Raw genomic sequence first — 24,675 nt, 5'->3', positions numbered from 1 at the left:
AAAAGCCTTCTAGTATCGGTGCGCTGCTAAGTGATGTCGAGTAAATGCACTGTGATTGCTCTGTACGAACCAAGCACGTCCTAGTGTTGGCCTTCTCCCAACAGCCCCAAGCCCAACACGTAAGTTTACAATCACTACTCTACCAGTAGTCGTCAGCCCTAGCACTAACGACCTCGTCCCTCGCCCGTTTCTTCCTCTCCGCCTCCCAGCGCTCAATCCACTTCCCCATCTTCTTGCGCGAGTTCTCGCTGCCGACGTTCACTGTCGCGATCATCCTGCCCCAGTCGAGCGAGAGCGCGAAGCACGTCAGCTCGAAGAACGAGCTGTGCTCCGAGTACGGCACCCCGTAGATCTGCAGCGCGGGCGTGGAGTTCTTCATCGGGCTCAGTTGCGCGTAGGTGAAGGTGCGGCTCTGCGAGCGGGAGATGATCGTTTGCACGGAGGGGAGCATGTCGCTCCCTGTTGGCGCGGTAAAGCTGTATGAACCGTTAGACGACCGGACGGGCAATTTACATGTCGACGATGGTACTCACGTCCACCCAGTCGGCCTGAAGCCGACAGCCTTGCTATAGTGTCCCTTGAACCGCTCGACGTACTCCTTCAGACGGTCTGAGGCAATCACGCCCAGTGGTACGAGGTGCACGCCGCCCTCGAGCGGATCCTTCGTGAGTAACGCGTGCAACTCAGGGTCCGCTTGACACCGCAGGATGGCAGCCTTGCGCGAGTCACAGAAGACCTTAGTCTGGAGGGCTCGCGCGATCGCTTTGACGATGCGCTCCTTGCCGATGGAGTAGGTCCTGCGGAGGGTAACCTTGTCAATAAAAGCTCTGCATCGCTTTGTACTGAGGCGCACCCTACGACGACGAGCGTCCTCCCTATGCCCTGCTCCTTCTGCTCCGTCTTGACGCCCGACGTTGTCACCCACCGGTCCATGGTGCGATTCTGTTTGGCCCTCGCTGCATCCTCGTGTAGCGGGATGCCTGCGACAATCCGCCTCGCGAGCTCCGCACACGCCGGAATGACCTGTGGCTGCGGAGGAAAACAGTACTGGCAAAGGAGTCGGTATCGGCCACAGAGGCGCTCAAATTAAGTAAATCTTACCTTCGGGTCCAGGTATGTCGTGTCTAGATAACAGTGGTCTATCCGCTTGCCCTTGATCGCTGGGTGGTTTACATGCGCGGGGGACGCCCGGAAGTCGCCGCAGTGGAGGTACCTAAACAGCCTTGACGAGCCAATCAAGGGCGATTTGTACGCACTATCACCCGCGTTGACTGTTTGCGGGCCCTCGAAAAGGAACAGGCATGATCCAGGACCTGTGGACGAGTACGTCAGGACGCTAGATCTGCTCACACATGAGCACACTAACAGTGGTTCGCCTCGATTAGCGTCACTTGCACGCCGCCCGTGTCTGGGATGGTCGTGGCGACGTCAAGAGGTAATGGGCGTACCCACTTGGGGTTCACGCCCAGCATGTGCATGATCAAGTTTGCGGTGCCTTCTGAACAGTAGATGAACCCACTGTTCCACTTGGCCGAAAGGTTCGTATAGTGATCGGAATGTGCATGTCTGCAACTCCGATGTCAATGTTTCGACATGAGATAGATTGCAGCTCGACTCACGTCAAGAAATAAGCTGTGACTCCTGGGATGGTTCCGTACCGAAACGCATCAACTGCGATGGGCATACCCTGCATGACCTTGTAGAATGGCGCTTTCCGTCGCCCGCCGTTGCTCTTCGTTGGTCGGAAGTTCCGGTCCTCAGCGACAGAAGCCTCTTTCCATGCCTCGTTCTCCTTGTGAGACGTCATGAGCACAGAGAACACACCAGCCTTGGAGTCCGTTGGCGGCTCCTCGTCTTCTAGTTTAACCTTCGAGGAACTCGGAGAAGGGTGCACCTGGAAGGACGATACTGGTCGCATAGGCTTTGGTTTGACCTCATTGGATGCAGCGTTAGGCGCCTTGGCCGTGTCAGGAGTCGAGTCTATGCAACGATTGACATGTTCATGAACGTCCTGAGTAACCTATCAGCGGCGGACAGTACCCTCAATCAGAAAGCCTACGCACGAGAGTGCTCATGCCTCTGAGCTTCATGTCGCATAGTGGGCACGATTCGACGCATTCTTCTGATGGCGGAGGTTCGTCGTCCAACGTGAGGTCGATATCCACAGCGTCCTCCTCTTGTAACGTCAAGTCAACGTCTACATGCTCCTCCTCTTGTGCATCTGCCGAGATACCGATGTCGTCCACCTCAATTTCGTCATCCCCCGTCGCCCACTCCTCGTCAGGCGCGTTCAGAGAATCACTTCCAGAACTAGACTGTGCTATCGGAGGGGGGGTACATCCATCAAGAGGTGCGGTATGACCTGCGCTTTGGGTAGTATCCGCAGGTGTTGCTTGTACAGCCCCTGAAGGAGTGGAAGACTGTAGTAAGATCGGTGTACCAAACGCAGATGGAGAGGACGGATCGGCAGTGTCCTGGTCCAGGGTGAGCAATAGAGGAAGCCCAAACAATGACTCTCCGTCCTGAACGTCGCTCGCAGTAGAAGGTACCTCCTTCCTCTGCAAACGACCATCATCCTTAGGCCTCCCTGTCGACACCGGTTGACCGGTCGATGGCGATTTGCCAAGTTGATTCGAAGTCTTGCTCGCAGCTAGGGGAGTTGCTCTCGCGACTACCTCCGGTGACGCCTTAGAAATGTCGTCGTCGTCGTCCGAGTCAATGACAATGATGTCTCCTGGATCGACGTACTTCTTCGCAACTCGACTGGTGCTACCTTCCACTTTGATTTTCTTCGTGGCTGGCTTTCCAAAGAAATCGTGCAGGGTTGCGGACTGAGGCGTGGACTTGCGTTTCTTCGCCATAGCTCAAGAAATATTTGGCACAAATTACGCCCAGTGGATGCACTGTGTAGACAGACGTCGGCACGCAACAGAGGAGGACGAGGACACCGACGCTTGGTGACCTAGGGGCCGCCACCGACGGGACGTATTATCACCACACGTGACCGTGGATCTGGATCTGGATCTGAGCGCACTGCGCGACGCGTTGCGACTCGGACAGACGAATAGAACCAGTACCATAGACGCTACCATAGACTACAAACCGACAACGACCCATTACTATATAACCCTCCAGACGTTACTCTTACCAGTACAGCCCCGAACTGGACGTCGACCTGGGTGGCGCGTTTTAACGCCCACTACTGTACAGGCCGGCGTCCGCCGCGTCTTAGCACATGTTTGCTTGTAGCGGTTAATAAATGCAGAGGTCATCATCATCATCATCATCACTGCGCGACGCGTCGCGTTGAACGTTCCACTTGTCACTCTGCACTGGGTCTAAGACTCAATTGAAACTCACGATGATATAGGTAGAGTTGAATCAACCGAGCCGTTTGGATCACCAGGCATACCGACCACTCGCTACACGGTATCTTGGACGAAGGATTCAACGATCTACATGTACATCCTGAAGTTACGACTCTCAAAGCGATTCCTTCGGCGCTGGGCTATCGAGGATAGACGGTAGATTCTCTTTGATAAAGTCGACAATAGCATCTGGTCCTTTCTCCACCTGGAGACCGCTAGGTATTTTGAACGTCTTGATACCGGGGATAGTCTGCTCAGCAATAAGCACGAGTTCCTGTGGGTTCATTAAAGTTAGCCGGGAACACTGCTTGTAAGGCAGGACTGATCACAACCTGTTGCTCCTCGGGGGTCCACATCGATGCCACAAACTGAGTAGGAAAGTGCGTGAGTACTCCTCGTCATGTCAGAGCATCTGTCACCATCACCATGATATCGGGTCGCTCTCGCTCGAGCGTAGGGAGTACCTCCTCTATCCCTGGGATCAAGCATCATCAACCCCGGAAGTCCGACACATCAGGGAAGATAGCTCACTTTCTGCATTGACCACATACTGTATCGTCCATCGATCCTTTACATCCTCCACTATCCGCCCGATGATGCGCTTCGCACGCTCTGGGACGGTATTCACTGTCATGAGCTTGTAGACAGGCGGCGGCATTTCGAGCTGAGGCTATTGTGTATGACAGGAGGATGCTCAAGCGCAGCACTGTAGCAATCTTGTCTTTTAAGTTACATCGCAAGTGCAACCTGCTGACAACGTCTGCACTCACAGAGCCTCGTGACAACTCGTACAATCTGGCACAACTGTTTTTCATGTCGTTCGTTGGCTTCCTCGCAGCAGAATATCACTAGAACGCCTGAACAAGCGGGACATATGGTGGGCTACAAAGATACATGGTATTCAATATGACAGTGGTATCAAGGTCGTATCATTACCGTCGCAATCGCTACGTTCTGTACGGGAGTCAGCCAGCGACTCTCACAGCTGGTCACCAGAATCTCAATAGATATATGAATAGACCAAAACAAATCAAGTGCCCTTCAAAGCCCACCGAACGGACGAAACAGCAAGACAGCCGTAGGCCGCGCTCGCGCAGCAGCATCAGACGTGACAACCTGCGTAGCCGTCGCGGTCACTATGTAGCTCTCCCAAGCAGCGATCGTCGCGGACGGGAATGTATACGTCGACTGCGTCGCGCCCGAGCCCACGAAGATGCCCGACTGTCCCGGGAGAACGCCCGCCGCGAGGGACGAAACCTCCCCGCCGATCACCCCCGTCTTCCCGTCTTCCGTGGCAACGAGCCCAGTGTCGTTGCTACCAAGGATGAACTCGCGGAGGAAGGTGAGCGCGTTGGCGGGCTTGTCCAGAGCGACGAGGTGGCCTGCGTCTTTGAAGAGGAGATATGTCCAGTTTCGCTCTTGGTGAACGATGCCTGCGAAGCTACCATCGTCGGCGTACCAGGGCGTTGCCGGTGGCTGAGTGAATCCTCGGATGCCGCCGAATGTCGTGTTCTGCGGAAGACAATGTCATTCCCGTTGATGGTAGTAGATAAAAGCATGGACGCCTACCTGGATAACAACTAGGCGTATCTGTGTGAGCATCATCAAGCGTTATCTCAACTACATTGGTTCTTACCTTCAGTGCTGCGATGAGAGATGAGGGAATCGTCGTTTCCGGAGTACAACACTATCTTGACACCTCGTTCCGATGCATTTGTCGCCAGTTCAGTGAGGAAGGCCATAGGTCTTAACCGCTGTCAGCGAATCAAACGCAAGGCGTCCCCGCATTGCACTCACTCTACGCCTGGAGGAGCAAGTCAGGGACTGAAATGTTACACAGTGCAGGTAGGAGACTTACTCGGATCTGACCAATAATCCTCCTCAGTACCGCCTGTTGAAAATGAAAGTTCATAAGACACGTCAGTCATCCAAGTCGCGAGCTTAAGCGACTACGCACCAAGGAAATAGTACTCCTGTTCACCGATCCATTGCTTACTCGTAGGTGCGTGAAGAGCCGAAACAGCCTGAGGATCTGATGTATGAGCCTGTCAGCATGAGCCGGTAATCAGAGGGCATATGGCACCTACCGTTGAAGAAGACGCTCCCGTCTAGAGGTATCTCCGGGTTCAGTGCATCGGGAATACTGTAATACTGCAAGGCGACGTTGATGCAGATGTAAACAGAGCGGAATCAAAACGCACGTCGAAGCCCTCGATCTCTTCAGTTGTAGGATCGATATAGCCGTAATAACCTGCCAGTTGTCTTCACATTAGCAGCCGCGGCGGGAGGTCAACACCGTTGTACGCACTCCAAGGGTAAGTGTAGTTCAGAGCGTAGTCGATCATCTCGTCGTATATGAAGCACCCATACCACGGGTCGATCGTGCCGTTCGCTCTCCCGACCAAGTCGCGCTTCGCGAGCTCTCTCCGGACGCGGTTCGGGCGATCCCGCGCTTGCAGGCTTTCCTTTCCATAGCGACGCATGCCCTCGTTGAGTAGCTCTTTCTTCGAGTAGAGCGAGGCGCTCTTCTTCGCGTAGACGAGTTCGTCCCGCCCGGTGTCGTTGGGGTAGACGAGCTGGATGTCGGGGAAGTTGCCGTCTTGCGGGTACGTGAGGTTGAGATCATAGCCACAGAGGTGCTCCCTGGAGAGATATCGTGATGAATGTCTTCTCTTGAGACGATATCAACCGTTCGGACGTACTGCTCTCTGAACCATTGAAATACTTCAGGGTCATAGCCGATGAGTTGAGGGTACGTCTGAAGCACAGTTGTCTACGAACGGTCTGAGCAACGATTAGAATCAATGAAACCCGGCAGGCTTACAACAGGCAAGTGCTCAAACACCGCTTCAGAACCGACAGTGCCATCTCCAATTGCAATCTTGGCAAGGTTCACTGGTGGATTCGCCATGCCAAAGTATGCCTTCGTGATGTAGGGCTTGCAAAAGCGGTCATGTAAACCAGTGGTCGACCATGTGCTGGGTTTCGCTTACGATGTACATCCCCGCGTAGCTCTCTCCAGTGAGGTAAAGAGGACGTGTCTTGAGGCTCGGAAACACTTTGACGAGGTTATCGAGGAATCCCATCTATGTTGTCTCCGTCAGTCTTCCGGCCGGCGAGTTAGCATATGGTAGTGAACGTACGAAGTCTGAGGCCACTTGATCTTCATCGGTGACTACGCGGCAAACGTCAGAAGCCTATCTCAAAAAGCGTGGTAAGAGGGTCTCACCCCATGCATCTGCATCTGCAGTAGCCCAACCCACTCCTCTGAGAAAAGCCATTTTAGCAGTGTAACTCCTCAAGGATGAGCCGAACGTACACAGGCTGGTCTATCCAGAAGTAGTCTGCTAAATTGTTCCACCCATATTCATTCTGGTATGCTGAATAGTTGGGAGCTATATGTATCGGTCCGTTCTGATAGGATGCCCATTAGTGATCCAAACAATGACGTGCGGACACCAGTAACTTACCTCGTAGAGGAGTCCTAGGGTACTGGCCGCTCCTGGCCTGTATGGCAAGGTAAGCCCCCTTTCACGAGTACGCGGCAAGCCATATTCACCCGCCGTTCAGCCAGATGCCCCAAGGTTCATCGGTCTCTTCTGCAGCAGCAGTCAGAGAGCCATTCGTCTTCTCAAAGGCCCAGAAAAAGAGTGTGTTGTTCGGGTGGCCCTCTCGTTGCACGCCAATGTTGCCGGCGAAGCTGCGGCTAACAGGCCAGGTCACGTTCGGGAGAGGTTCCGTCACCTCGAAGTCTGTAGCGCCGTCTGTTCAGAGAGACCGAGCGCGATGAACGACGAAACATCACTCACAGCCCTGCCATGACGCGCTGTAGTCACCGCCCGGCATGCCCGGGTAGTCTTGAGGCCAACTGCTGGTTGTAGGTTGGCCGGCGGCGAGGCGCAGGGCGGCAGATACCACCATGGCGAGCAATGGCAACGGGAGCGACCCTCCTCGGGACATGGTGATCGAAGAGCGACGTTAAAGTTCGGTACACGCCTCGAGACCCACCGACCTATATATGCCCTGTAGTGGGCTGATCTTGTGCGGCCGGTCGTCGGTCTGAATTTGGATGCAGACTTAATCCGGGGAGGCTGGCTCAGCGGCTGTACGTACACTACTACTAGGTCAGCAACATGAGTCGAGGCTGGGTTGCATGGGAGGCCGATGTGGCTGGCATCAGGACTGGGAGGCTGGCACTGTCTATAAACAGCACGGTGAGGATAGAATTGTAGTGAGGTGGTTAGGACAATAGTGAGGGCAGTGGTAGACAATAGGGATGCACGTACCACAGAGCCGGTGTTTCTCAGGGTCGCACCAACCGCGAGTGTCGCAAGACTTCTGACGTATCAACCAGCGCGAGACAGACCAACTTACCAGATAGCGGGCCTCATCCATTCTCGCTTCGCTGGCCACGGGGCTTAGATCAAACTTGGGTGAAGGCAGTTAGTACGCAACTACTGTTCAGTCGCTCTGATGAGGAACCCAATGACTGTTGGATGGGGAAATGCGGTGACCAGAATGTCCAATATCCTCGAATTACAGCTGGCCGAAGAACACTTGACAGAAGTGTGTAATGCATCCGCGCTCACACAGGTAATACAATAAAGAGAGCAACGCAACGATCAAGCCGAGTACTCGAGTTTGCCTGGGGAGGTAAAATTCAGTCAATACAGGGCTTCGGAGCCGCAGAGTCAGGCACTCACTCTCGTGCTTCTTCGCTTCGCCGACCTTCCGCGCTGCCTTCGTGAGATCCTCCTGCGTAATATATTCCCTGGCAGACAATTGTGAGCTGTCTAAGATGACGACACCTTAATTATGGGCACCGACCGATCATCCCGAATAGCGAACATGCCGGCTTCCGTGACGACGTTACGTAGGTCCGCGCCGTTGAAGCCGTCCGAGAGCTACCGGGGCAGAGGCGGTCAGGCACGCTACGTACTTGCCACGGGCTGACAGAGAACGAACCTTGACAATAGCCTCGTAGTCAATCTCGCCACCCTTATTCACAGGCGCGGAATGAATCTTCAGGATTTCTAGCCGTGCCTGTTCGTTGGGCAGTGGGATCTCAATCTTGCGGTCTAGCCGTCCTGGTCGGAGGAGTGCGGGGTCGAGTGTATCCGGTCGATTTGTCGCCATGATAAGCTTGGTCTGACCAAGCGCGTCGAAGCCATCCATCTGGTTGAGGAGCTAGCGACGATAGGACATTGTGAGCATCCGTATTGTAGGGTCACAGAGGGGGCAACACACCTCCATCAAGGTGCGCTGGATCTCTCGGTCCGCACTGGTACCCTCCGAGAACCGTCGCCCGCCAATAGCGTCGATCTCGTCCATGAAGATGACACACGGCTCGTTCTCGCGCGCATAGCCGAACATTTCCCGGACTACACGGGCTGATTCTCCAATGTATTTGTCGACTATCGCAGAGGACACGACTTTTAGGAACTTTGTGTTCAAAGTCGCGGCGACAGCACGCGCGAGCAATGTCTTCCCTGTTCCTGGTGGTCCATACAGGAGGACACCCTTGGGAGGCTTGATACCAACACGTCCAAAGAGCTCCGGATTGAGCAATGGCAGCTCAATAACCTAGCGGAGTGTGTCAGTGTATACGGGATGCGTGGGCTATCGAGAAACGTAGATGCGAGGTTTACGTGAACCATGTCTTGAACCTCACAACGACGTTCCTCCCCCGCTTAGTTGTGAACACCCACCTCACGGAGCTCGCGCACTTGGTCGCCCAGTCCACCAATACCAGCGAAGGACGCTCCTCCTGGGTCCTCGAGACTCATCTTGTACACAGCAGGATCGACTTCACGGGGCAATATCCGCATGATTGTCAGAGTGGTCATGTCCAGGCTCACGCGCGTGCCGGCCTTGAGTTTCGCTACGGGTAATGTTGGACGGTAGGAGACTACATAGCGGGGACCTGAAGATGCCTTCACAATGACTACAGGAGGCTCAGCGATGCAGACCCGGGAAAAAGCAGAATGCGACTCACATCGCTCATCGTCCAGCTGCTTCATAACCTCGCCAATAATCTGCCCAACTGACTGGACGGCCTTAATATCATCCTCCGTCTTCTCGTAGTCCTTCTCAAGATCCTTCAATGCAAATCGCACTACATATACTCGTTAGCCATGTTCATGTCATCAATTGTACCACTCACAGTTCTTGAGGGTTTGACTACTCGTTTCATGTTGCCGCATTTTCTACGGTCTCCGTTCAGTCCGCACTGTACAGACCTCAGGCAGCTGTGCGCACCTCGCGGTAGCCCTTGAGCGCGTCCTGTCTGCGCTGGTCCATGCCGCTGGACGTCGATGGTTGGGAGGTGCTCATGGCGGTGGGTGGGGAGATGGAACTGGGTGCGAGGATGCGAGACGTGCAAGACGCGACGCGCGTCGTTCGCGTATGGGCGCCTCCTGACGTAGCCGCTCACGGGCGGGCGCCTACAGCGGTGCGGGCGATCGACAGAGTTGCTACACAGCTGGCTCCGCGAGCCCGTGTTTCCAGATCCCGCCTCCTCTCTACGAACGGTCATGACCTCTCTCATTGCTTCAGTCCGCGCTAGTATGTGCTCCGAAGTATTCCTGTGCTTTAGAACCACTGCTGAACGCGGTTGCGCTCGCAGAATTCCTGAATGCCATTAGATCTGTGAACCCGCCCGGGCGATGGAAGATATTGGTCGTGGACGAGCACTCCCAGCAGCTGCTGGGGTCAGTCCTGAAGCAGTTTGATATCTTGGAAGAGAATGTGACACGTATGTCTTGGCCCCTTGCCTCGTTCACCACCAACTAACGGTGGTTTGGTACGCAAGTGATTGAATCGATCACGAATTACCGTGAACCACAGCCCAATTTCGAGGCGATGTATCTGGTCATGTCAACATCTCAGAACGTGGATAGAATTATACGTGACTTCTCGGACGGAAATCAGCAGTATGCGGGGGCACATCTCTTCTTCGTCGACGGTACGCTCGACAGTCCATTCATTCGCGCGCGAATTGTTTGACTCTGCATCCGAAGGTCTGGATGAACAACTATTTGAACGATTGACATCATCCCCTGCGGAACCCTTTCTCAAGGCCCTGCAAGAACTCTTCATCAACTTCTGGGGTGCGTGCACGCGACCTGCTACGCCCCTGCACGGAACCTTACTAACCCTTCTCAGCGATCGAATCACAGGCGTTCTCGCTGAAACTTCCTGGTACATTCTTCAACATGTACAGTCCACCGCGCAGCGAGTCTGCCTTCCGGACAGCCCGCGATCGTCTAGAGGAGGAGTTGCGACTGGTCAGCAAGATGGTATGTTTCACTACCTCAGTTCCGATCACAACTACATCTTGTCTCGACCAGATATTGAATGTCTGCGTCACGTTGAACGAATATCCTTATATCCGCTATTACCTACCTGGTCACCACGCGCCCTTGGGTCCCTTTAAGCCACATGAAACAACGAGGGCGCCACCACCTCCCGAGAATAGTGGGCGCTGGCGCACACAACTCGCGCGCGGCGAGGCCGCACGCGCGTACGAGTCCGCCGACACAGACTTCGTCTCGAAAGTGCTCGCGTTCATGGTACAGCGGGACTTGGATGAGTACAGGAAGGCCAACCCTGATTGGCCTGTACGTGCGGGTCTCTTCGTTCATGATGTCTCGGTGTGCTGAAGGTGTCGCAGAAACCATCCGACCCTCCTCGGCCGCGCGGGACAATGCTGATCACTGACCGTGCTATGGATACGCTCGCACCCTTCGTACACGAGTTCACGTATCAGGCCATGGCCAACGACTTGTTGCCCATCGAAGATGGCGCCAAATACACGTATGTCGCTCCACCAGTCTCTCGTTGACGCATCCTGACGCGTCTTTCCGTCAAGGTACAAGTTCCAGGGAGCGGCAGGGCAGTTCGAAGACAAGGTCGCGACCCTGTCTGATACGGACAACGTCTGGACAGAATTGCGACATATGCACATGAGGGAGGCGATTGACAAACTCATGGCGGACTTCAATCAGTTTATGCAGGACAACGCAGGCATGAAAGGGTGAGTTCGATGCTCCATGTACCAAACAATGTCGTCACTGACTGGTCCAACAGAGACGGAGCAGCCAGTCTTAACGACATGAAGGACATGCTCGCTAATTTGCCTCAGTATCAAGAGCAACGAGAGAAGGTGCTTACTGCCGAAAACTACTCCCAACGAGCACGCTGATCAATGCATTTGCAGTTCTCGTTGCATCTCAACATGGCGCAAGAATGTATGGGGATCTTCGAGCGGGACAAACTGCCGAACGTGGCAACGGTCGAGCAGGTATACTTCGTGACTGTACCATTCAAGCAATGACTGAGAACGTGGTGTTACAGAATTCTGCGACCGGCTTGACTGCAGAAGGCAAGACACCGAAGACGCTGGTCGAACAGATGGTGCCGTTGCTGGACAGCCGGGAAGTAATGTGTGTGCACTCACCAACCCCATCGAGCGGCATACTGATGTTCTCACAGTAACGCTAACAAAGTGCGCATCATTGCCTTGTACATCCAATACCGCGATGGTGTGCCCGACGAGGACCGGCGGCGACTGTACCAGCACGCGAGGTTGTCCATGGCAGAGCAGGACGCGGTGAACGCGCTTGTTCACTTTGGCGTGCGCGTGACCAGGGTTTGTCGCGTTGAATGTACATGTCAGGGCAATGCGGTGACGCAACTCTATTCAGGGACCTGGGGACAAGGACATCAAGAAGCGGCTGAGGCATAAGCCGAACCAGGACGACGAGTATGAACTCTCACGGTTCAAACCAATGCTGCAGACCATCCTTGAGGTTAGTTCTCCCCTCAGACTAAATCTGCCTCGTGTCATGACTGCCGTATAGGATCACGTCAGAGACCGTCTCGATCAGATTGTCTTCCCGTACGTGAAAGACTCACCAGTCGCCGCTCCCGCTGCGTCTATGCGTGCGGCACCGGTAATAGCACCGGCGACCTCTCTGCGGAGTGCAAAGCCGAGCTGGCACCGGGGCCCGAAAGCCGCGAGTACGCGCGACGAGGTCCGACAGCGCGTCATCGTCTTCGTCGCAGGCGGGATGACCTACTCCGAGATGCGCGAGGTGTATCTGCTGTCGAAGTCCCTAGGGAAGGATATCATCATAGGTGAGTCTGTGTACCTGCTGTGGATTTCCCCGGCTCATGTCTGCCAGGATCAACAAACGCGATTACGCCTGGCCAGTTTGTCGACGATCTGAAGGTCCTCGAACTCGGCGGTATCGGCTCGAGAGCGATGCCCAACGGGCCGGGTGAGGGCAAGGAACGGAGACCGCTGCAAGAGTTCTACGACGAGAAGTACTACACGCGCGATGCGCCGCGGCCACAGCGGGCAGCCCCGCCCGCCGCGCGCGAAGAGAAGGGCCGGATGCACAAGCCGTCCGTACCCTCGTTCGCGGGGTCGACGCTCTCTGTGAACAGCACGAGCAGCAAAACCGAGGAGAAGAAGAAGAAGCGGGGCTTCCTTCACTTCTGAACGAACGCTGGATGTGCTCTTCTCTTCGTTCTGTGATCTGCGGACAGTGCTGAATCGCCTAACCTTATTGTTTGTGTCCTCCCTCGTACTGTAAGACCGGTACCGCTCATCATATACCATGGATTTGTGCTGAAGCTAGTAATGTGAGACAGGGAAGACAATGTATAGTGCGAAGCGTAGATGACGTGAAATGCATATGACACTGAATGCTTATTAAGTTTTGCGCAACTTCTAGGTTCGACACAAACCCCTCGCACGTCCACGGGGAGAGTCTTGTGGCGAGACTAGCTCGGATGGTTCGCAGGCTGCTACAAGAGGGGATTACATCCGAGTTAACTTACCCTTACTCAGACTGTAACAGAAGGACAAAACGGTGAACAAAATCCACGTTCGAACGTTCAAAAATAAAAGGGCTTCGCCGGGAATTGAACCCGGGACCTCCTCCACGTGATTAACAACCCTAAGAAGGAATCATACTACTAGACCACGAAGCCGATAGAACCCAAATTGGGGATGTTTATTGGAATAACCACTACTGTACCGTCTGGTCATGCGAAAATTCACCATTAGAGTTGCCTTCAAACTTGCTCCAAACACTGACCGAGTCTCATGTTGAGGAAGTGTATCGTTCTCTCTAGTCTCATACCAAGACCCTCCACACGGCGCACGTGAGGGGTTTGTGTCGAACTTATCGTTCTCTCAACCACCCTTAGACGACGGTCCTACAAGAGACTTCCGCTTCCATTCTAGTCCTGGCACCTAACTCAAACGAATTCGTTCAACCTGATTCACTTTGGCTATGTGTACACTGACGTCCCTGCTCTGCCTACTCCATCCTACAACTTGACCGATACTCGAAGAAGATCCTGATCTCGAGTGTTCCTGTCGAAACATCGACCAGATCAACCGATGAAATCCGATTCAAGTGTCGCAGACTCAGCCGTTGCTTTCCATGCATCGTAGTAGATCTCCAGGTGGTCGACCAAGCCGGCCTTGCGTGGCTGCCATCCAAGAAGGCTGCGAGCGAGATACGGGCGCAGGAGTAATGATGTCGTGGCGATAGCCTTCTCGAAGACTAAGTGCGTTGAATGACATATGCTAGTCAGACGCGATCTCAATGCGGACGGCGGGATCACGTACGGTTTGTGGGCGGAATATATTCGTAGCCTTGGGCACCGGACACCTCGACGAGCCTCTGCAGAATGTCGTCAACGCTCTCACTGGAGTCGTTTGCTGCGTCGAACAGCTGCCCTCCGACGATAGCTGCCTTCTCGGCAGCCAGGCGATACAGCTCTCCGAGGTCATCTTGGTGAATAGTTGAGTAACGACCTCCCGGCGTACCAAACCATTTGACTTTCCCTTCGTGTGCCGTCTTGAACAACATGCCAAGGACGGAGGCCGAGCGACCGTACAAGAGCGCAGGGCGAACGACGATACCGTTCAGGTATGGGTTTGTTACGACCCTCTGCTCGAGCGACGGCCGCCACGCAACGAGATCCACGGACTGCGTAATTGGTGTCGTGTCGCTAATGATGTGCTTGCGGCTACTGCCGTGGACCCACGACCCCGAGGTGTAGATGTAGGCGAGCTTTGGTGCGGAAGGTGGGCGATACTGCGTTGCAGCCTCCGTGACAGCGTTGAGGAGTTTCTCCGAGAGCACCTTGACGTCCGGGCCGCCTATCGCTTCGATCACCACATCCAGAGTCGCCACCTGCGGCAGCCAGATGGAGGGGTCCTCGACGGGTGCGACGATAGGAATGACTGTCGGCAGTCGGGTTCAATGCGAATGGCTCAAAGCTGCGAACTACGGGGACACTCACTTTCCTCCGCTGCCAGCGCCTTCGCCTTGCTTTCCAAACGAGTTACACCGTACACAACATGCCCGGCGCGCACTAGCGCTTGTGCGACTGGCAACCCAATGAAGCCAGATGCACTATACAAGGATGACGTGGCCTCAACCTGGTGCACCCTAAGTATATATGCGCTTGGCTTACCCTACGACGAGGACCTTCATGTTCTTTAGTCGTGGGGTTGATATGGATAGGCATACAGTCCAACGCGATGGGTTATATATTGAACTGCTTTAAAATTTCCGATGTCCACCCTCAGGCTTGTTCAGCTGCCGCAGCTTCGTCTCTATGTCAACCTAGGCGCCATGCGAGTCTGACCAAGCATCAATCTTGCGCAGGCATTTACCTCCCTATAGCTAAACAGGTTCGCACGAGTCTGCGTAAGTTCACAACGAGGCTCGTGCGGGTACCCGGCGTGGATTCGGTCATGACAGGTAAGTTCTCGGCCAGGCTTCGTCATATGGTTGGCTATTGAACTCACACAACTCCTATTATACATTGCTTCGCTTCGCTCCGCCTGGCTGGCCGGTCGGGCTTGCTTGAAGCTTGCCCAGAGGTTGCTTGAACGAGTATGAGAAAACCGTAGGTGACGGAGATTCCGATAGTCGGTGTTTGCGCACACATAGGGGCGACAAACAGCTGCCTGGGCCCCTAATGCGGAGCTCGAGGAGTAGGTTCCTAGCAAGCAGCTAAAGCAAATCATGAGGCTGACCATGATGAATCTATCCTTGAAAGGGAAGATCATCAGATGAGTCAAATGTCGAACATGAAGGGAAAGGCGAAGATGGCGGATGTGCATGTGGGATATGCCAAACAGATGTCAACGAATTCACCGGATATGCGTATGATAGTAGTAATCCGGAGTTTCCAATTAAATAGCGTCCTACCAACTAGTATCAGTAGCGTGGTGATACAAGACTCCTCACAGCTACTAACATGAGGATCACGACGACATTGCATATTACGCTACAGGATCAATGGAAACGTACCCTCGGACAACTTGAAAGTGATTTACAACCAGTGCTACATAACTTATCTATCGCTGCAAGGGTCATCGAGGGTGTGTACACAGAAGAAAAGGCAAACGTCCGCATAGAAGGTGAAGTATACACACGGCGCAGAGTCCAGTCGAGACGAAGCTATCTATACGCTGCGTCGTACATGGGAGGACGGAAACGGCCCAGAGCTCGTTGCATCGAAGGTCTCTATACTTGCGTCCGCCGAGGGAGGGGCGCTGTAGACCGCTTGAGGCTGATGCGTCTCTTGTGAGGGTAGAGGAGCGTAGGGATTTGTGAGGTACACCGGACCTGCCATAGCAACAAAGAGATCAGTTGACGATACGATAACACACGTCCACAAACACTAACTGTGATCATGGCCCAATGGCATTGCCGACTCCGACATCCCCGAACGGATCGTACTCGCATGCGTGGAATGTATGATGCCATGCCTATGCTGCAGAGGTTGCCCGAAGCTTTGAGTAGCGTCTGAACGACAGGGTCGAGCGATAGCGGGATGCGCGAGATGCGGGTCAAATGCTGTGCCTGGCCGGCCTCGGGGTGCCGCGTATTGGGATTGCCCAGTGGACCATTGGTAGGACGGCTGCTCCGCTGTTCTTGTCGTAGCGTGTTCGGCGACAACGGCTGTGGAGCCATATGCTGTGGGCGTCTCCCATAGTTGCTGAGGGTACGCCGGTGACGCATAGTGATTGACGACATCACCGGTCTGTACCTCAGGGCCAAGGTAACCGGAAGGATAGATGGCGTTGCGAGCCCATTGGGACGTGGATTGGGCAGAGGAGCGGGGTATATTCTGTCGTTGGAAGGGTGGCTGCTGGGGCATATACAAGGGCACATGTGTGACCTGTTCCTCCATAGTTGGTGGCAAATAATTTAGGTACGAGAAGTTCGTGTCGAGAGCGGGCAATGATCCATCTGGGCTGAAGCCAAGGCTGGACTCGGGCCACTGTTGCGCATCATCAGTGACGGGTCCTGTGTAGCCGTACACAGGCGGCATGCCGACCTCTGGAGCAGGATACGAGCCCACCGCTGCCAGGGCCAACATGAAGACGAGTCATGCGGCGACGGGAAGATGATCACTCACCTGATCCTGTCGGAAGGTTCGGTGTGTGACTGCCTGGCGGAAGCCTAGTTCGAGGAGCGACTACAGGTTGTCGATACGGATGATACCGAGGATAATGCTGGGAGGGGGCGTCGGGAGAATGTTGCGGATGGGATGAAGTGCCCTGGTGCCTGGTAGCAGAGTACTGTTGACGAGTTGGTGAACCTTGCTGATTGAGGGGTGAGTGGTGTTGACGAGAGGGAGAGAATCGGTCGCGACGTGGAGAGGGCCCGGATGGCTCTGGAGGTGAGACTGCGGTAGGAGGCGACCATGGGTCACCCCCCTCGCTCGACGGTGTTATGGGAGAGATAGACCCGAAGACCGGTAGCTCGTCCTGTCCACCAGACCGGCGTTGTCCGCGGCCTCTTGAACTGGAGGGTGTCCTGGTCGGAGACAGAGAGCTTTGCGCGGATGACACCGGCGAACTCTCCGTACTCCCGAGCCCTTCGTTGTCAGCGAGGGAGAAGTCAATTTCGGATGAAACGCCTGTAGGGACAGATGCTGGTCCGCCTCGAGTTCTGCCAAAGGTCCGCGTGGCCCAATGGACATACTAGAAGTGCCAGGACGATCGTAAGGTGTGTCGTTGTGTATCAGGAACGGCATCACTCACCCCAGGTGAGTCCGGAATACGCGTCGGGAGGCGCCTATGGCCATCATTTTGTTCCTTGTCTCCGTTACCACCACTAGAGCGCTTCTTCCTGGGCATTCGAATTCTCGAGGTCAACGTGTAGGTGGTGGGAGGTAGTAGGACTTCTACGTCAGGCATACAGGCTTTTATACCTGTGGCATCGACGTCTGCTCTGCATAGCAGACGAGTGAATGGTGCCCTGAATAGCCCCAGCTGCACCGATTCTCCCGCACCGCCAGAGCGCACACTTACCGCATACGAACGCGGGCGCGAGCATCAGGGACGACGGATGACATCTCCGGCGGGTCGGGATCCAGGCCCGACACAGCCATTGTGGTTTGGGAACATCTCATCAACAACTTGGATGCCATACTTACCATGAATGACGGGCCCGCGAGTCCCCTGCACGCACGCTATGTTCTCGGGTGCAACAGGTGCCTGAGAAGGCACTTGAACCATGCCACTCCCTGAGTTGACAGCACGTCAGCATGGTAGTTTCATCACGGCCTGTGGGTGAAGGGGGTAACAGATTGCGGTCACTTACGAGACATACCATGACCTCCTTTGCCACCACGTCATTCGCGCACGTACAGCCGACACGCGATGACAATCGGGTGGCAAACAGATCGTAAAGACGAACGGCGCAGTCGCTGTAAGTACCAAGCAATTTTGCGGGCGGACGGTACCGCCATGAGGCTCGGAGTGGCACCTGCACTGCATATTGTTGGCAGGAGCACGCCCCATCGCGCTCCCGTTGCCCTCCGTCCCGCCTGATCGATCGCCAATGGCGGTGCGATGACGAGACCGTCCGTCAAACGCCCGCATGAACGGTGTGCACCCAGAGTCGACGTATGCGTGTGGACGAGGCGGAAGTTCGCCACGCAACTAAGCAGCAAAGCACTGTCAATGTCATCCCCATCTGGCAACTGAGAGGTGGCAACGCTTACCGCAGTGACAACAGCAACGTCTCCATATGGCAGCGGGCCAACTCAGGATGCTCTGTAGGCGGATTGAGTCATTGAACCATGTCTTTGAATTACTCCAGGGTTCAAAACCACTGCCTGACTTGCCCGACGCACCAGCAATATCCTGTGCACCGATCGCTGTGTTGCCAATATGACCGGACACTTCAAAATGACCAACAGCGGTGCATGCGTGTTTGACGCACAGACCTTTGTTGCAGTGATATGAACGATCAGCATGGATGAATTAACAATGAGCTGTGGAACCTGTGTACTGAAGGCCGCCATCTGAGAGCATATCAGCGGCCGCCCGAGAAATCAACACAACCGAAAGCAAGTTGTTATACCGGACGCGTTACGCGAACGTCGCGCTACCGAATGAATGATGCGAGAGCATTTTGGGAGCAACTCCGTGCGCAATTTTCAAGCCCAACTTCTACACGACCGCAACAACTAATCTCGTGATTGGCCACGTACCCTGTACTGAGTGGACGCGCAGCATTGCGCTGGCAGTAGTTGCGAGTGGTTTCTCTTGATGCTGGGAAAACGATAAGTAGAGTCCATAAGCCCGAATCTGAACGTCAGGTCTGCGGCGTCCCGATGCTGTAACTATCTCAGTGATACATGCATCGACGTAACGAAGATTCGTGACTGAAGTTCGCATGTGTTGCCTGCTGGCCACAACGCCTGGTGGTCGCGGCGTTTGGATTGTGCAAGCCCATACCGCATGGTCACTTGCAGGATGATGGGTGAACGTTGAGAACCTCGAATGGGCGTGTCTGTCAGAGCAGATGATGTCACCCCTCGCAGCTGGTATCGTGTTTTGGCAGGCTGTTCACGGCTCTGATCATCATACTGCACTTCAGCTAGGAAATTCGATGCACTCACGACGCGTCGACGCTGTGGTATATTCTACGCGTATGATGGAAGTGTGTGGAATCTGCGATGACTGGAAGGAGATTCCGAACGTTATGTAACCGGTGCAGGGTATACCGGTAGTCACTGGAATCGAGGCTGAGCCTCTTGCAGCGAGTTGCCCGGGAACTCCGGTCCCGGGCCATTGCGAAACGAATGCCTCGGCGGGCACGCCCAGCGCGTCGTAGCTCATCAGACGAAAATGCACTAGCATTATCAGGGACGTGAATCGAGGCTGGTGCAGCTATATGTTGCGGTTCAAGATGTTTGGCGGTGGCGAGAGCGTGTAACAGCGTTACTAACAGATGTAACAGTAATTAGACTATTTGGCACGGGCGTCTCCTCACCTTCTTCCCGTTGTCTCGCACAACGAGCAAGCTCTGCTGCCCGACGCCGCCCTGCTCGCTGTCGGCCGCGATGGACAGGCCGCTTGGCCCTCGACAGCCCGACAAACGCCATGCTGCATATGAATCCATCTTCGGCCGCCCGGGCGTTACTCATCACCAGCCTAACAACTCCCATCCTGGCCAATATCCTCCCCTCCAGCAGAGTCCACTGTCCAACGGCCATCAGCACGCGTACTACCCTCAGCAGTATGGTGCCCAAGTAGACAGGAGAACGTCGGGCTCATCGCACGTACAATCCATCAACTACCCCCTCCAGCCCCAGGCGCCGCCGCCATCGACCTACAGGCAGTCGTTACTCCCTCCTCCGCAGGGCTATCCTCCGTACCAACACCCGCCTGCCAACTACTCGCATTCCAGCTCTCTCGCGGCACCGTCTATCATCAGCCGTGCAAGGTCCATTGCCAGCTCGCCCGGCGTGATCGCGCCGCCTCCCGAAGAACCTCCAGATTCCAGTCTCGAGGCGTATACACGAGCGGGCCTCACGCCTGCGCAGGCGTACCAGGCTCAGGTGTATATGAACGGGCCGATGAACTACCAACAGTCCCCGTCTTACCTACCCCAGCCTGCGTCGCTCGACGTCCCTCTCCTTGGCGTCAATATCGAAACCGACGACGGGAGGCTGGGCATTGACTTCGTAACGGAGGCGGCAACACCGAGCGACCCAGGCACGGAGGACAGTAATGGTGAGCTCCCGCCGTCCCGACATCGCTCCAAGCCCAGCAGTGTCCGCTCACGTCTCTCAGCTGCCTCTTCCCTATACACGAGTCCTGAACTTGCTGCCTTCCCGACCGCGTCTTCATCCCGACCGTACCCTCTGCAGCTGGACACTGCTGTTCCCGCGGGGCCGAAGGTCGGCTCTCCTGCTTCATCGACCATGGTCGACATATCTAGCACAACCAACGGGCGCCGCTCGTCGGAGTCGTCTAGGACGCTTCCTGGCCTCGCCTTCCGCAAGGACCATGTTGGTCAAGATCGCTCACGGTCCATGTCAGCGACGATGACCCCACAATTCCGTGCGATGATCGAGTCTGGCCGTGTCCCACGCCCCCCAATACCACCAGGTATGGGTGGGCGCGACTCCCCTGCGGCGAAGCCGCAACGTTCGCGCACACCCATCGTATATCCTGCTTTGTTGTCGCGTGTTGCGGAAGCGTTCAAGGCGCGGATTGTATTGCAGGATCGCGTGAAGGATGGTCTCACTTATAAGGACGCGTTCGATGGCCGCGAGGCGGTAGACAAGATCGCGTACATCATCAAGACAACGGACCGGAACCTTGCACTCCTCCTTGGCCGTGCCCTGGATGCACAGAAGTTCTTCCACGCGGTTACGTACGATCACCGCCTGCGTGACTCTGCAAACGATCTGTATCAGTTCCGGACGAAATTACCTAGCCCGTTTGTGAGTGGAGAGCTGGTGAACGTCGAAGAAGACGGTGAAGGGATCACGAAGGCTCCTGGCCGACCACTCATCAATGACGGTGCGGACACGTCAGCCCCGAAGGAAAGTCCGTCGCCCACCACTGAATCTGATGCCGAGAAGACATTCAAGGACGGTTCGCGGCCCACTTCCCCTTCCCCACCAGATTCTGTCATCTCGCCTCCATCACGGCCACGTAGAGGCTCGATCGCGTCTGACGATGTGCCCTTGCCGTCGGGGGTTTTCACCCTTCTTACCGATTGCTACTCCCCGACATGCTCTCGTGATCAGCTCTGCTACTCGATCGCTTGTCCACGGCGACTTGAGCAGCAGGCTCGTCTGAACATGAAGCCCCAGCCAGGGCTCAAGAAGCAGATTAGCCGAGAGAGTCTGGGCGACCTCGTTGTATGTGTCCGTGTCCTTGCTAACGTAGCATGTTGTCTCATATGTCTGTTCAGGAACCTGGCACGCTGTGGATTCATACCGTGCCACAAGAGGTGGTCAACAGCGTCTCGGACACCGAGAAGAAACGCCAAGAAGCCATCAATGAGGTCATGTACACCGAGCGTGACTTCGTGCGGGACATGGAGTATTTGCGCGACGTAAGTGTTCATGTGCCTACACTCAAGCAGCATCGTGACAACTCACGTTCCGGCACGCCCAGCTCTGGATGAAGCCTCTCAAAGAGCTCGACATTATCCCCGAGCCTCGGCGATCTGACTTCCTAGAGCAGGTCTTCTGGAACATAAACGACATCATCGCAGTTAACACGAGGCTACGAGACGCCCTGAACAAGCGTCAGAAGTCCTATGCCGTGGTCGACCAGATAGGCGATGTCCTCCTCGAGGCAGTGCCCCACTTTGCTCCCTTCGTCTCGTATGGTGCTCACCAGCTATATGGCAAGTATGAGTTCGAGAAGGAGAAGAGCTCGAACCCCGCCTTCGCGCAGTTTGTCGAGGTCTGTGTCGTGATTCTGCAGGTACCATTAGGCGCTCATGACTGCGCCATCATTACAGGAAGTGGAACGTCGGCCGGAATCCCGTAAACTAGAGCTGAACGGTTACCTGACCAAGCCGACAACTCGACTTGCTCGTTATCCTCTGCTTCTCGAGGCGGTCCTCAAGCACACGCCGGAGGACAACCCCGATAAGACCGTCTTGCCCAAGGTCGTCGAAATCGTTCGCGAATTCTTGAAGGCCGTGAACAACGAGACGGGCAAGGCGGAGAACCGATTCAACCTTCTGCAGCTCGATCAACAGCTGATCTTTCGCCCCGGAGAGGAAGTCGTACGTGTCCCATTGACTGGTTGATCCACTTTAAGTTGACTGGGCTTCTTTAGGATCTTCGGCTTAAAGAAGAGGGGCGCGAGCTTATCTACAAGGGTGCGCTCAAGAAGCAAGGCGATAGCGCCGAGCTTCAGGTCTTCCTCTTCGATCATGCGCTGCTCATGGTGAAGCCCAAGAGCAAGGTTGAGCAGTATAAAGTGTACCGTCGGGTATGATCGTCGCTTGTCGTCCGGATGAATGCGGTCTGACGTTGTGTTACCAGCCTATCCCTCTCGAGCTGTTGCTTGTATCTGCCCCAGATGAGTTCCCAACAGGGAAGCCGAAGGACAGGGAGAAGCAGAAGCTCCTCAAGAACTCTCCTCATGCTCCTGCCGTTGCTGTGAAGGAGAGTAAGGGCGGCTTCTCCATCACCTTTGTGCACCTGGGCCGGAAGTACTACCAGATGACGCTCTGGGCAAGCACGTATGTCAGCCAACGGAAGTGGGTCGAGAACATACAGAAACAGCAGGACCTCATGCACGAGCGGAGTTTGGTCTTCGAGACGGAGACGCTTAGCGAGGGCTTCTTCCTCGGGCCCAATCGAGTAAACTGCGCCGCACCTTTCAGTAAGCAATCTGTCTGTATAGGCGTTGTCGTACGCTGAGTGTTTGGAATAGACAATGGCAAGCGGGCGGTCTACGGCACGGACGATGGGGTTTACATCTCTAACCTCTGGGAGCGGAGGGAGCCCTTAAGGGTCCTTGCCCTGAAGGATGTCTCACAGGTAGATGTCCTTGAGGATTACCAGCTCCTGATCGTCTTGTCCGGTGCGTACCCGCAAGGTGACACCCGCGGAAACTATGTCTGACAGAACCATTCAGAGCGGCAAGTCATCACTTTCCCCCTCGACGCTCTCGACCCGATGGATCCTCTCGCCGCCTTGAAACGTGGCAAGCGGATAGCATCACATATCTCGTTCTTCAAGGCGGGCGTCTGCTTGGGCAAGACGCTCGTCTGTGTGGTCAAGGCGAGCCCACTGTCTAGTACCATCAAGACATTGGAGCCCATCGACCAGAATGTCCGCGGCCGGAGTAAGCCCACATTCAAGAAGCTGCTCCAGGGGGGCAACGATACGCTGCGCGTGTTCAAGGCATGTTATCCCGTTTGATTGTCTGTCATGCTGCTCACAGGTCGCCATGTAGGAGTTCTATATCCCTGTCCAGTCGAGCTCTATCCACTTCCTGAAGACGAAGCTATGCGTGGGCTGCACGAACGGCTTTGAGATCGTGGACCTCGAGACGCTGGATACGCAGGGCTTGCTTGATCCTTCAGATCAGTCACTCGACTTCGTGCGCAGGCGCGAAGGTTTGCGTCCTTTGGCGATCTATCGGATAGAAAGCGAGTTCTTGCTATGCTACGACGGTGAGCTTTCTTCTGCGCGACCCGAAGCAGTTGGCTGATTCAGTACGCTAGAATTCGCTTTCTACGTGAATAGGACTGGCTGGAGGTCACGTAAAGACTTCATGGTCTACTGGGAGGGTTATCCAACAGGGTTTGGTGAGCCATCATCGCATTAATGACCTACTGAAGGGACTAATACATATGGTAGCACTCCATTATCCGTATGTCCTCGCGTTCGAGCCGACCTTTGTGGAGATCCGACATGTGGAGACCGGTGCCATGTCGCAAATCATCCAGGGCAACAACCTCCGACTCCTCTTCGCTGACACCCCTCCCTCGACGACGAACTCTGCCTCGCAGTATCAGCAATACACCCCATACCAGCAGGGCTATGGGTACAACCAGTATCCTGCTAACCAGAGCGGCTATGGCGCGGCGTCCGCGCAAGGGGCATATGCGAACCCTTACCAGCCTCAGCCACGACCGCATTCGACGGCAGGGCGTGATGAGATCCTCATGGTCTCAGATGACCGAGTGATGAGGTTACAGATGGCGTCGCCGAGTTCGATGTCATAGCCCCTACGTGCGCTCATCCGACGCTCCTGATCATGTTGCGTGCATGCAGGGGTGTCGAGGCGGATGCACTGCATCGTGCCACCCTGCCCCGGCTCTATCTACGTTCTTCGCTCGTCTCCTCATCCTGCTCTGTGCGGCGGTCGGCAGTGCTGACGCTCCCGCCGAGTTCGAAAAGTCGTGTCATTGTTGTTTTATACACATCTGTTCGCTTCCTCTGCACAACATATATATATCCTACTTGCATTTGTAGCATTGTTACG

At 55.1% G+C, this 24,675-nt stretch overlaps 9 protein-coding genes and 1 non-coding gene across 10 annotated transcripts; 2 read left to right on the top strand and 8 right to left on the bottom strand.

Annotated features, from left to right (window-relative positions):
• Window positions 1–139: 139 nt before the first annotated feature.
• On the bottom strand, window positions 140–1,807 carry C8Q71DRAFT_798598 (DRMBL-domain-containing protein; the record flags this gene model as incomplete). The annotated part of the gene is made up of 6 exons (XM_047925827.1): window positions 140–476; window positions 534–797; window positions 854–1,047; window positions 1,102–1,313; window positions 1,367–1,566; window positions 1,620–1,807. 6 exons carry the CDS (start codon window positions 1,805–1,807, stop codon window positions 140–142), a joined length of 1,395 nt encoding a protein of 464 aa, XP_047775489.1.
• Window positions 1,808–3,276: 1,469 nt separating this feature from the next.
• C8Q71DRAFT_259353 (uncharacterized protein) lies at window positions 3,277–4,244 on the bottom strand. Its single transcript, XM_047917358.1, has 5 exons — window positions 4,139–4,244; window positions 3,900–4,084; window positions 3,794–3,843; window positions 3,701–3,736; window positions 3,277–3,642 (listed from the first exon to the last, which is right to left on the bottom strand). Exons 2-5 carry the CDS (start codon window positions 4,024–4,026, stop codon window positions 3,484–3,486), a joined length of 372 nt encoding a protein of 123 aa, XP_047775488.1. The 5' UTR covers window positions 4,027–4,084; window positions 4,139–4,244; the 3' UTR covers window positions 3,277–3,483.
• A 165-nt stretch (window positions 4,245–4,409) lies between these two features.
• C8Q71DRAFT_860956 (alpha beta-hydrolase) lies at window positions 4,410–7,328 on the bottom strand (the record flags this gene model as incomplete). Its single annotated transcript, XM_047927846.1, has 18 exons — window positions 4,410–4,880; window positions 4,938–4,948; window positions 5,005–5,114; window positions 5,166–5,172; window positions 5,227–5,259; window positions 5,326–5,400; window positions 5,456–5,519; window positions 5,570–5,619; window positions 5,677–6,011; window positions 6,071–6,141; window positions 6,193–6,306; window positions 6,362–6,454; window positions 6,512–6,543; window positions 6,598–6,635; window positions 6,688–6,782; window positions 6,839–6,875; window positions 6,928–7,120; window positions 7,178–7,328. The coding sequence occupies 18 exons, from the start codon at window positions 7,326–7,328 to the stop codon at window positions 4,410–4,412; spliced, it is 1,980 nt and encodes a 659-aa protein (XP_047775487.1).
• Window positions 7,329–7,742: 414 nt separating this feature from the next.
• On the bottom strand, window positions 7,743–9,753 carry C8Q71DRAFT_777124 (26S proteasome subunit P45). The gene is made up of 9 exons (XM_047924687.1): window positions 9,627–9,753; window positions 9,532–9,574; window positions 9,364–9,483; window positions 9,077–9,312; window positions 8,616–8,951; window positions 8,334–8,555; window positions 8,196–8,272; window positions 8,072–8,139; window positions 7,743–8,013 (listed from the first exon to the last, which is right to left on the bottom strand). Exons 1-9 carry the CDS (start codon window positions 9,699–9,701, stop codon window positions 7,991–7,993), a joined length of 1,200 nt encoding a protein of 399 aa, XP_047775486.1. The 5' UTR covers window positions 9,702–9,753; the 3' UTR covers window positions 7,743–7,990.
• A 72-nt stretch (window positions 9,754–9,825) lies between these two features.
• On the top strand, window positions 9,826–13,150 carry C8Q71DRAFT_777122 (Sec1-like protein). The gene is made up of 15 exons (XM_047924686.1): window positions 9,826–9,932; window positions 9,994–10,122; window positions 10,180–10,332; window positions 10,388–10,477; window positions 10,533–10,666; window positions 10,718–10,987; window positions 11,041–11,183; window positions 11,239–11,403; window positions 11,457–11,532; window positions 11,587–11,670; window positions 11,724–11,812; window positions 11,862–12,018; window positions 12,074–12,178; window positions 12,230–12,506; window positions 12,554–13,150. Exons 1-15 carry the CDS (start codon window positions 9,902–9,904, stop codon window positions 12,871–12,873), a joined length of 2,223 nt encoding a protein of 740 aa, XP_047775485.1. The 5' UTR covers window positions 9,826–9,901; the 3' UTR covers window positions 12,874–13,150.
• A 133-nt stretch (window positions 13,151–13,283) lies between these two features.
• C8Q71DRAFT_t126 lies at window positions 13,284–13,367 on the bottom strand. The gene has a single exon. It is a non-coding gene; the product is annotated as a tRNA-Pro (tRNA).
• A 102-nt stretch (window positions 13,368–13,469) lies between these two features.
• On the bottom strand, window positions 13,470–15,340 carry C8Q71DRAFT_815080 (NAD(P)-binding protein). The gene is made up of 5 exons (XM_047926096.1): window positions 14,868–15,340; window positions 14,694–14,806; window positions 14,014–14,634; window positions 13,574–13,948; window positions 13,470–13,507 (listed from the first exon to the last, which is right to left on the bottom strand). The coding sequence occupies exons 1-4, from the start codon at window positions 14,885–14,887 to the stop codon at window positions 13,776–13,778; spliced, it is 927 nt and encodes a 308-aa protein (XP_047775484.1). The 5' UTR covers window positions 14,888–15,340; the 3' UTR covers window positions 13,470–13,507; window positions 13,574–13,775.
• Window positions 15,341–15,694: 354 nt separating this feature from the next.
• On the bottom strand, window positions 15,695–17,828 carry C8Q71DRAFT_259198 (uncharacterized protein). The gene is made up of 4 exons (XM_047917357.1): window positions 17,455–17,828; window positions 16,827–17,394; window positions 16,091–16,771; window positions 15,695–16,030 (listed from the first exon to the last, which is right to left on the bottom strand). Exons 1-4 carry the CDS (start codon window positions 17,608–17,610, stop codon window positions 15,867–15,869), a joined length of 1,569 nt encoding a protein of 522 aa, XP_047775483.1. The 5' UTR covers window positions 17,611–17,828; the 3' UTR covers window positions 15,695–15,866.
• Window positions 17,829–18,513: 685 nt separating this feature from the next.
• On the bottom strand, window positions 18,514–19,651 carry C8Q71DRAFT_259164 (uncharacterized protein). The gene is made up of 3 exons (XM_047917356.1): window positions 19,323–19,651; window positions 18,912–19,265; window positions 18,514–18,722 (listed from the first exon to the last, which is right to left on the bottom strand). Exons 1-3 carry the CDS (start codon window positions 19,561–19,563, stop codon window positions 18,682–18,684), a joined length of 636 nt encoding a protein of 211 aa, XP_047775482.1. The 5' UTR covers window positions 19,564–19,651; the 3' UTR covers window positions 18,514–18,681.
• A 1-nt stretch (window position 19,652) lies between these two features.
• On the top strand, window positions 19,653–24,601 carry C8Q71DRAFT_259160 (CNH-domain-containing protein). The gene is made up of 11 exons (XM_047917355.1): window positions 19,653–21,578; window positions 21,632–21,775; window positions 21,838–22,131; window positions 22,190–22,459; window positions 22,513–22,668; window positions 22,722–23,064; window positions 23,116–23,265; window positions 23,320–23,588; window positions 23,641–23,860; window positions 23,912–23,995; window positions 24,048–24,601. The coding sequence occupies exons 1-11, from the start codon at window positions 19,767–19,769 to the stop codon at window positions 24,413–24,415; spliced, it is 4,110 nt and encodes a 1,369-aa protein (XP_047775481.1). The 5' UTR covers window positions 19,653–19,766; the 3' UTR covers window positions 24,416–24,601.
• The last annotated feature ends 74 nt before the right edge of the window (window positions 24,602–24,675 follow it).

This window comes from Rhodofomes roseus, assembly GCF_022264815.1.
Source record: "Rhodofomes roseus strain CIRM-BRFM 1785 chromosome Unknown C8Q71scaffold_21, whole genome shotgun sequence".
In the NCBI taxonomy this organism is placed as follows: Eukaryota; Fungi; Basidiomycota; class Agaricomycetes; order Polyporales; family Fomitopsidaceae; genus Rhodofomes; species Rhodofomes roseus.
This window is presented reverse-complemented; position numbering and strand designations above follow the sequence as displayed.

What these genes read in the sequence shown, in the direction of transcription:
- C8Q71DRAFT_259353 (XM_047917358.1), bottom strand. Translation starts at nt 4,026, where the DNA reads ATGCCGCCGCCTGTCTACAAGCTCATGACAGTGAATACCGTCCCAGAG. An exon ending in GTATGTGGTCAATGCAGAAA is followed by an intron (nt 3,844 to 3,899) that starts GTGAGCTATCTT and finishes GCTTGATCCCAG; the next exon opens with GGATAGAGGAGGTACTCCCT. An exon ending in GGACCCCCGAGGAGCAACAG is followed by an intron (nt 3,643 to 3,700) that starts GTTGTGATCAGT and finishes ATGAACCCACAG; the next exon opens with GAACTCGTGCTTATTGCTGA.
- C8Q71DRAFT_259164 (XM_047917356.1), bottom strand. Translation starts at nt 19,563, where the DNA reads ATGCTAGTGCATTTTCGTCTGATGAGCTACGACGCGCTGGGCGTGCCC. An exon ending in TACCACAGCGTCGACGCGTC is followed by an intron (nt 19,266 to 19,322) that starts GTGAGTGCATCG and finishes AGCCGTGAACAG; the next exon opens with CCTGCCAAAACACGATACCA. An exon ending in GCGCGTCCACTCAGTACAGG is followed by an intron (nt 18,723 to 18,911) that starts GTACGTGGCCAA and finishes ATATGCTCTCAG; the next exon opens with ATGGCGGCCTTCAGTACACA.
- C8Q71DRAFT_777124 (XM_047924687.1), bottom strand. Translation starts at nt 9,701, where the DNA reads ATGAGCACCTCCCAACCATCGACGTCCAGCGGCATGGACCAGCGCAGA. An exon ending in TCCAGCGCACCTTGATGGAG is followed by an intron (nt 8,556 to 8,615) that starts GTGTGTTGCCCC and finishes TATCGTCGCTAG; the next exon opens with CTCCTCAACCAGATGGATGG. An exon ending in CGAAGCGAAGAAGCACGAGA is followed by an intron (nt 8,014 to 8,071) that starts GTGAGTGCCTGA and finishes TTACCTCCCCAG; the next exon opens with GCAAACTCGAGTACTCGGCT.
- C8Q71DRAFT_815080 (XM_047926096.1), bottom strand. Translation starts at nt 14,887, where the DNA reads ATGAAGGTCCTCGTCGTAGG. An exon ending in GGCGCTGGCAGCGGAGGAAA is followed by an intron (nt 14,635 to 14,693) that starts GTGAGTGTCCCC and finishes GACTGCCGACAG; the next exon opens with TCATTCCTATCGTCGCACCC. An exon ending in ATATATTCCGCCCACAAACC is followed by an intron (nt 13,949 to 14,013) that starts GTACGTGATCCC and finishes CAACGCACTTAG; the next exon opens with TCTTCGAGAAGGCTATCGCC.
- C8Q71DRAFT_777122 (XM_047924686.1), top strand. Translation starts at nt 9,902, where the DNA reads ATGACCTCTCTCATTGCTTCAGTCCGCGCTA. An exon ending in GACAACGCAGGCATGAAAGG is followed by an intron (nt 11,404 to 11,456) that starts GTGAGTTCGATG and finishes CTGGTCCAACAG; the next exon opens with AGACGGAGCAGCCAGTCTTA. An exon ending in AGGGAAGGATATCATCATAG is followed by an intron (nt 12,507 to 12,553) that starts GTGAGTCTGTGT and finishes CATGTCTGCCAG; the next exon opens with GATCAACAAACGCGATTACG.
- C8Q71DRAFT_259198 (XM_047917357.1), bottom strand. Translation starts at nt 17,610, where the DNA reads ATGCCTGACGTAGAAGTCCTACTACCTCCCACCACCTACACGTTGACC. An exon ending in GTATTCCGGACTCACCTGGG is followed by an intron (nt 17,395 to 17,454) that starts GTGAGTGATGCC and finishes TGGCACTTCTAG; the next exon opens with TATGTCCATTGGGCCACGCG. An exon ending in GAACCTTCCGACAGGATCAG is followed by an intron (nt 16,772 to 16,826) that starts GTGAGTGATCAT and finishes TGGCCCTGGCAG; the next exon opens with CGGTGGGCTCGTATCCTGCT.
- C8Q71DRAFT_259160 (XM_047917355.1), top strand. Translation starts at nt 19,767, where the DNA reads ATGGACAGGCCGCTTGGCCCTCGACAGCCCGACAAACGCCATGCTGCA. An exon ending in AGAGTCTGGGCGACCTCGTT is followed by an intron (nt 21,579 to 21,631) that starts GTATGTGTCCGT and finishes ATGTCTGTTCAG; the next exon opens with GAACCTGGCACGCTGTGGAT. An exon ending in TTCGCCCCGGAGAGGAAGTC is followed by an intron (nt 22,460 to 22,512) that starts GTACGTGTCCCA and finishes GGGCTTCTTTAG; the next exon opens with GATCTTCGGCTTAAAGAAGA.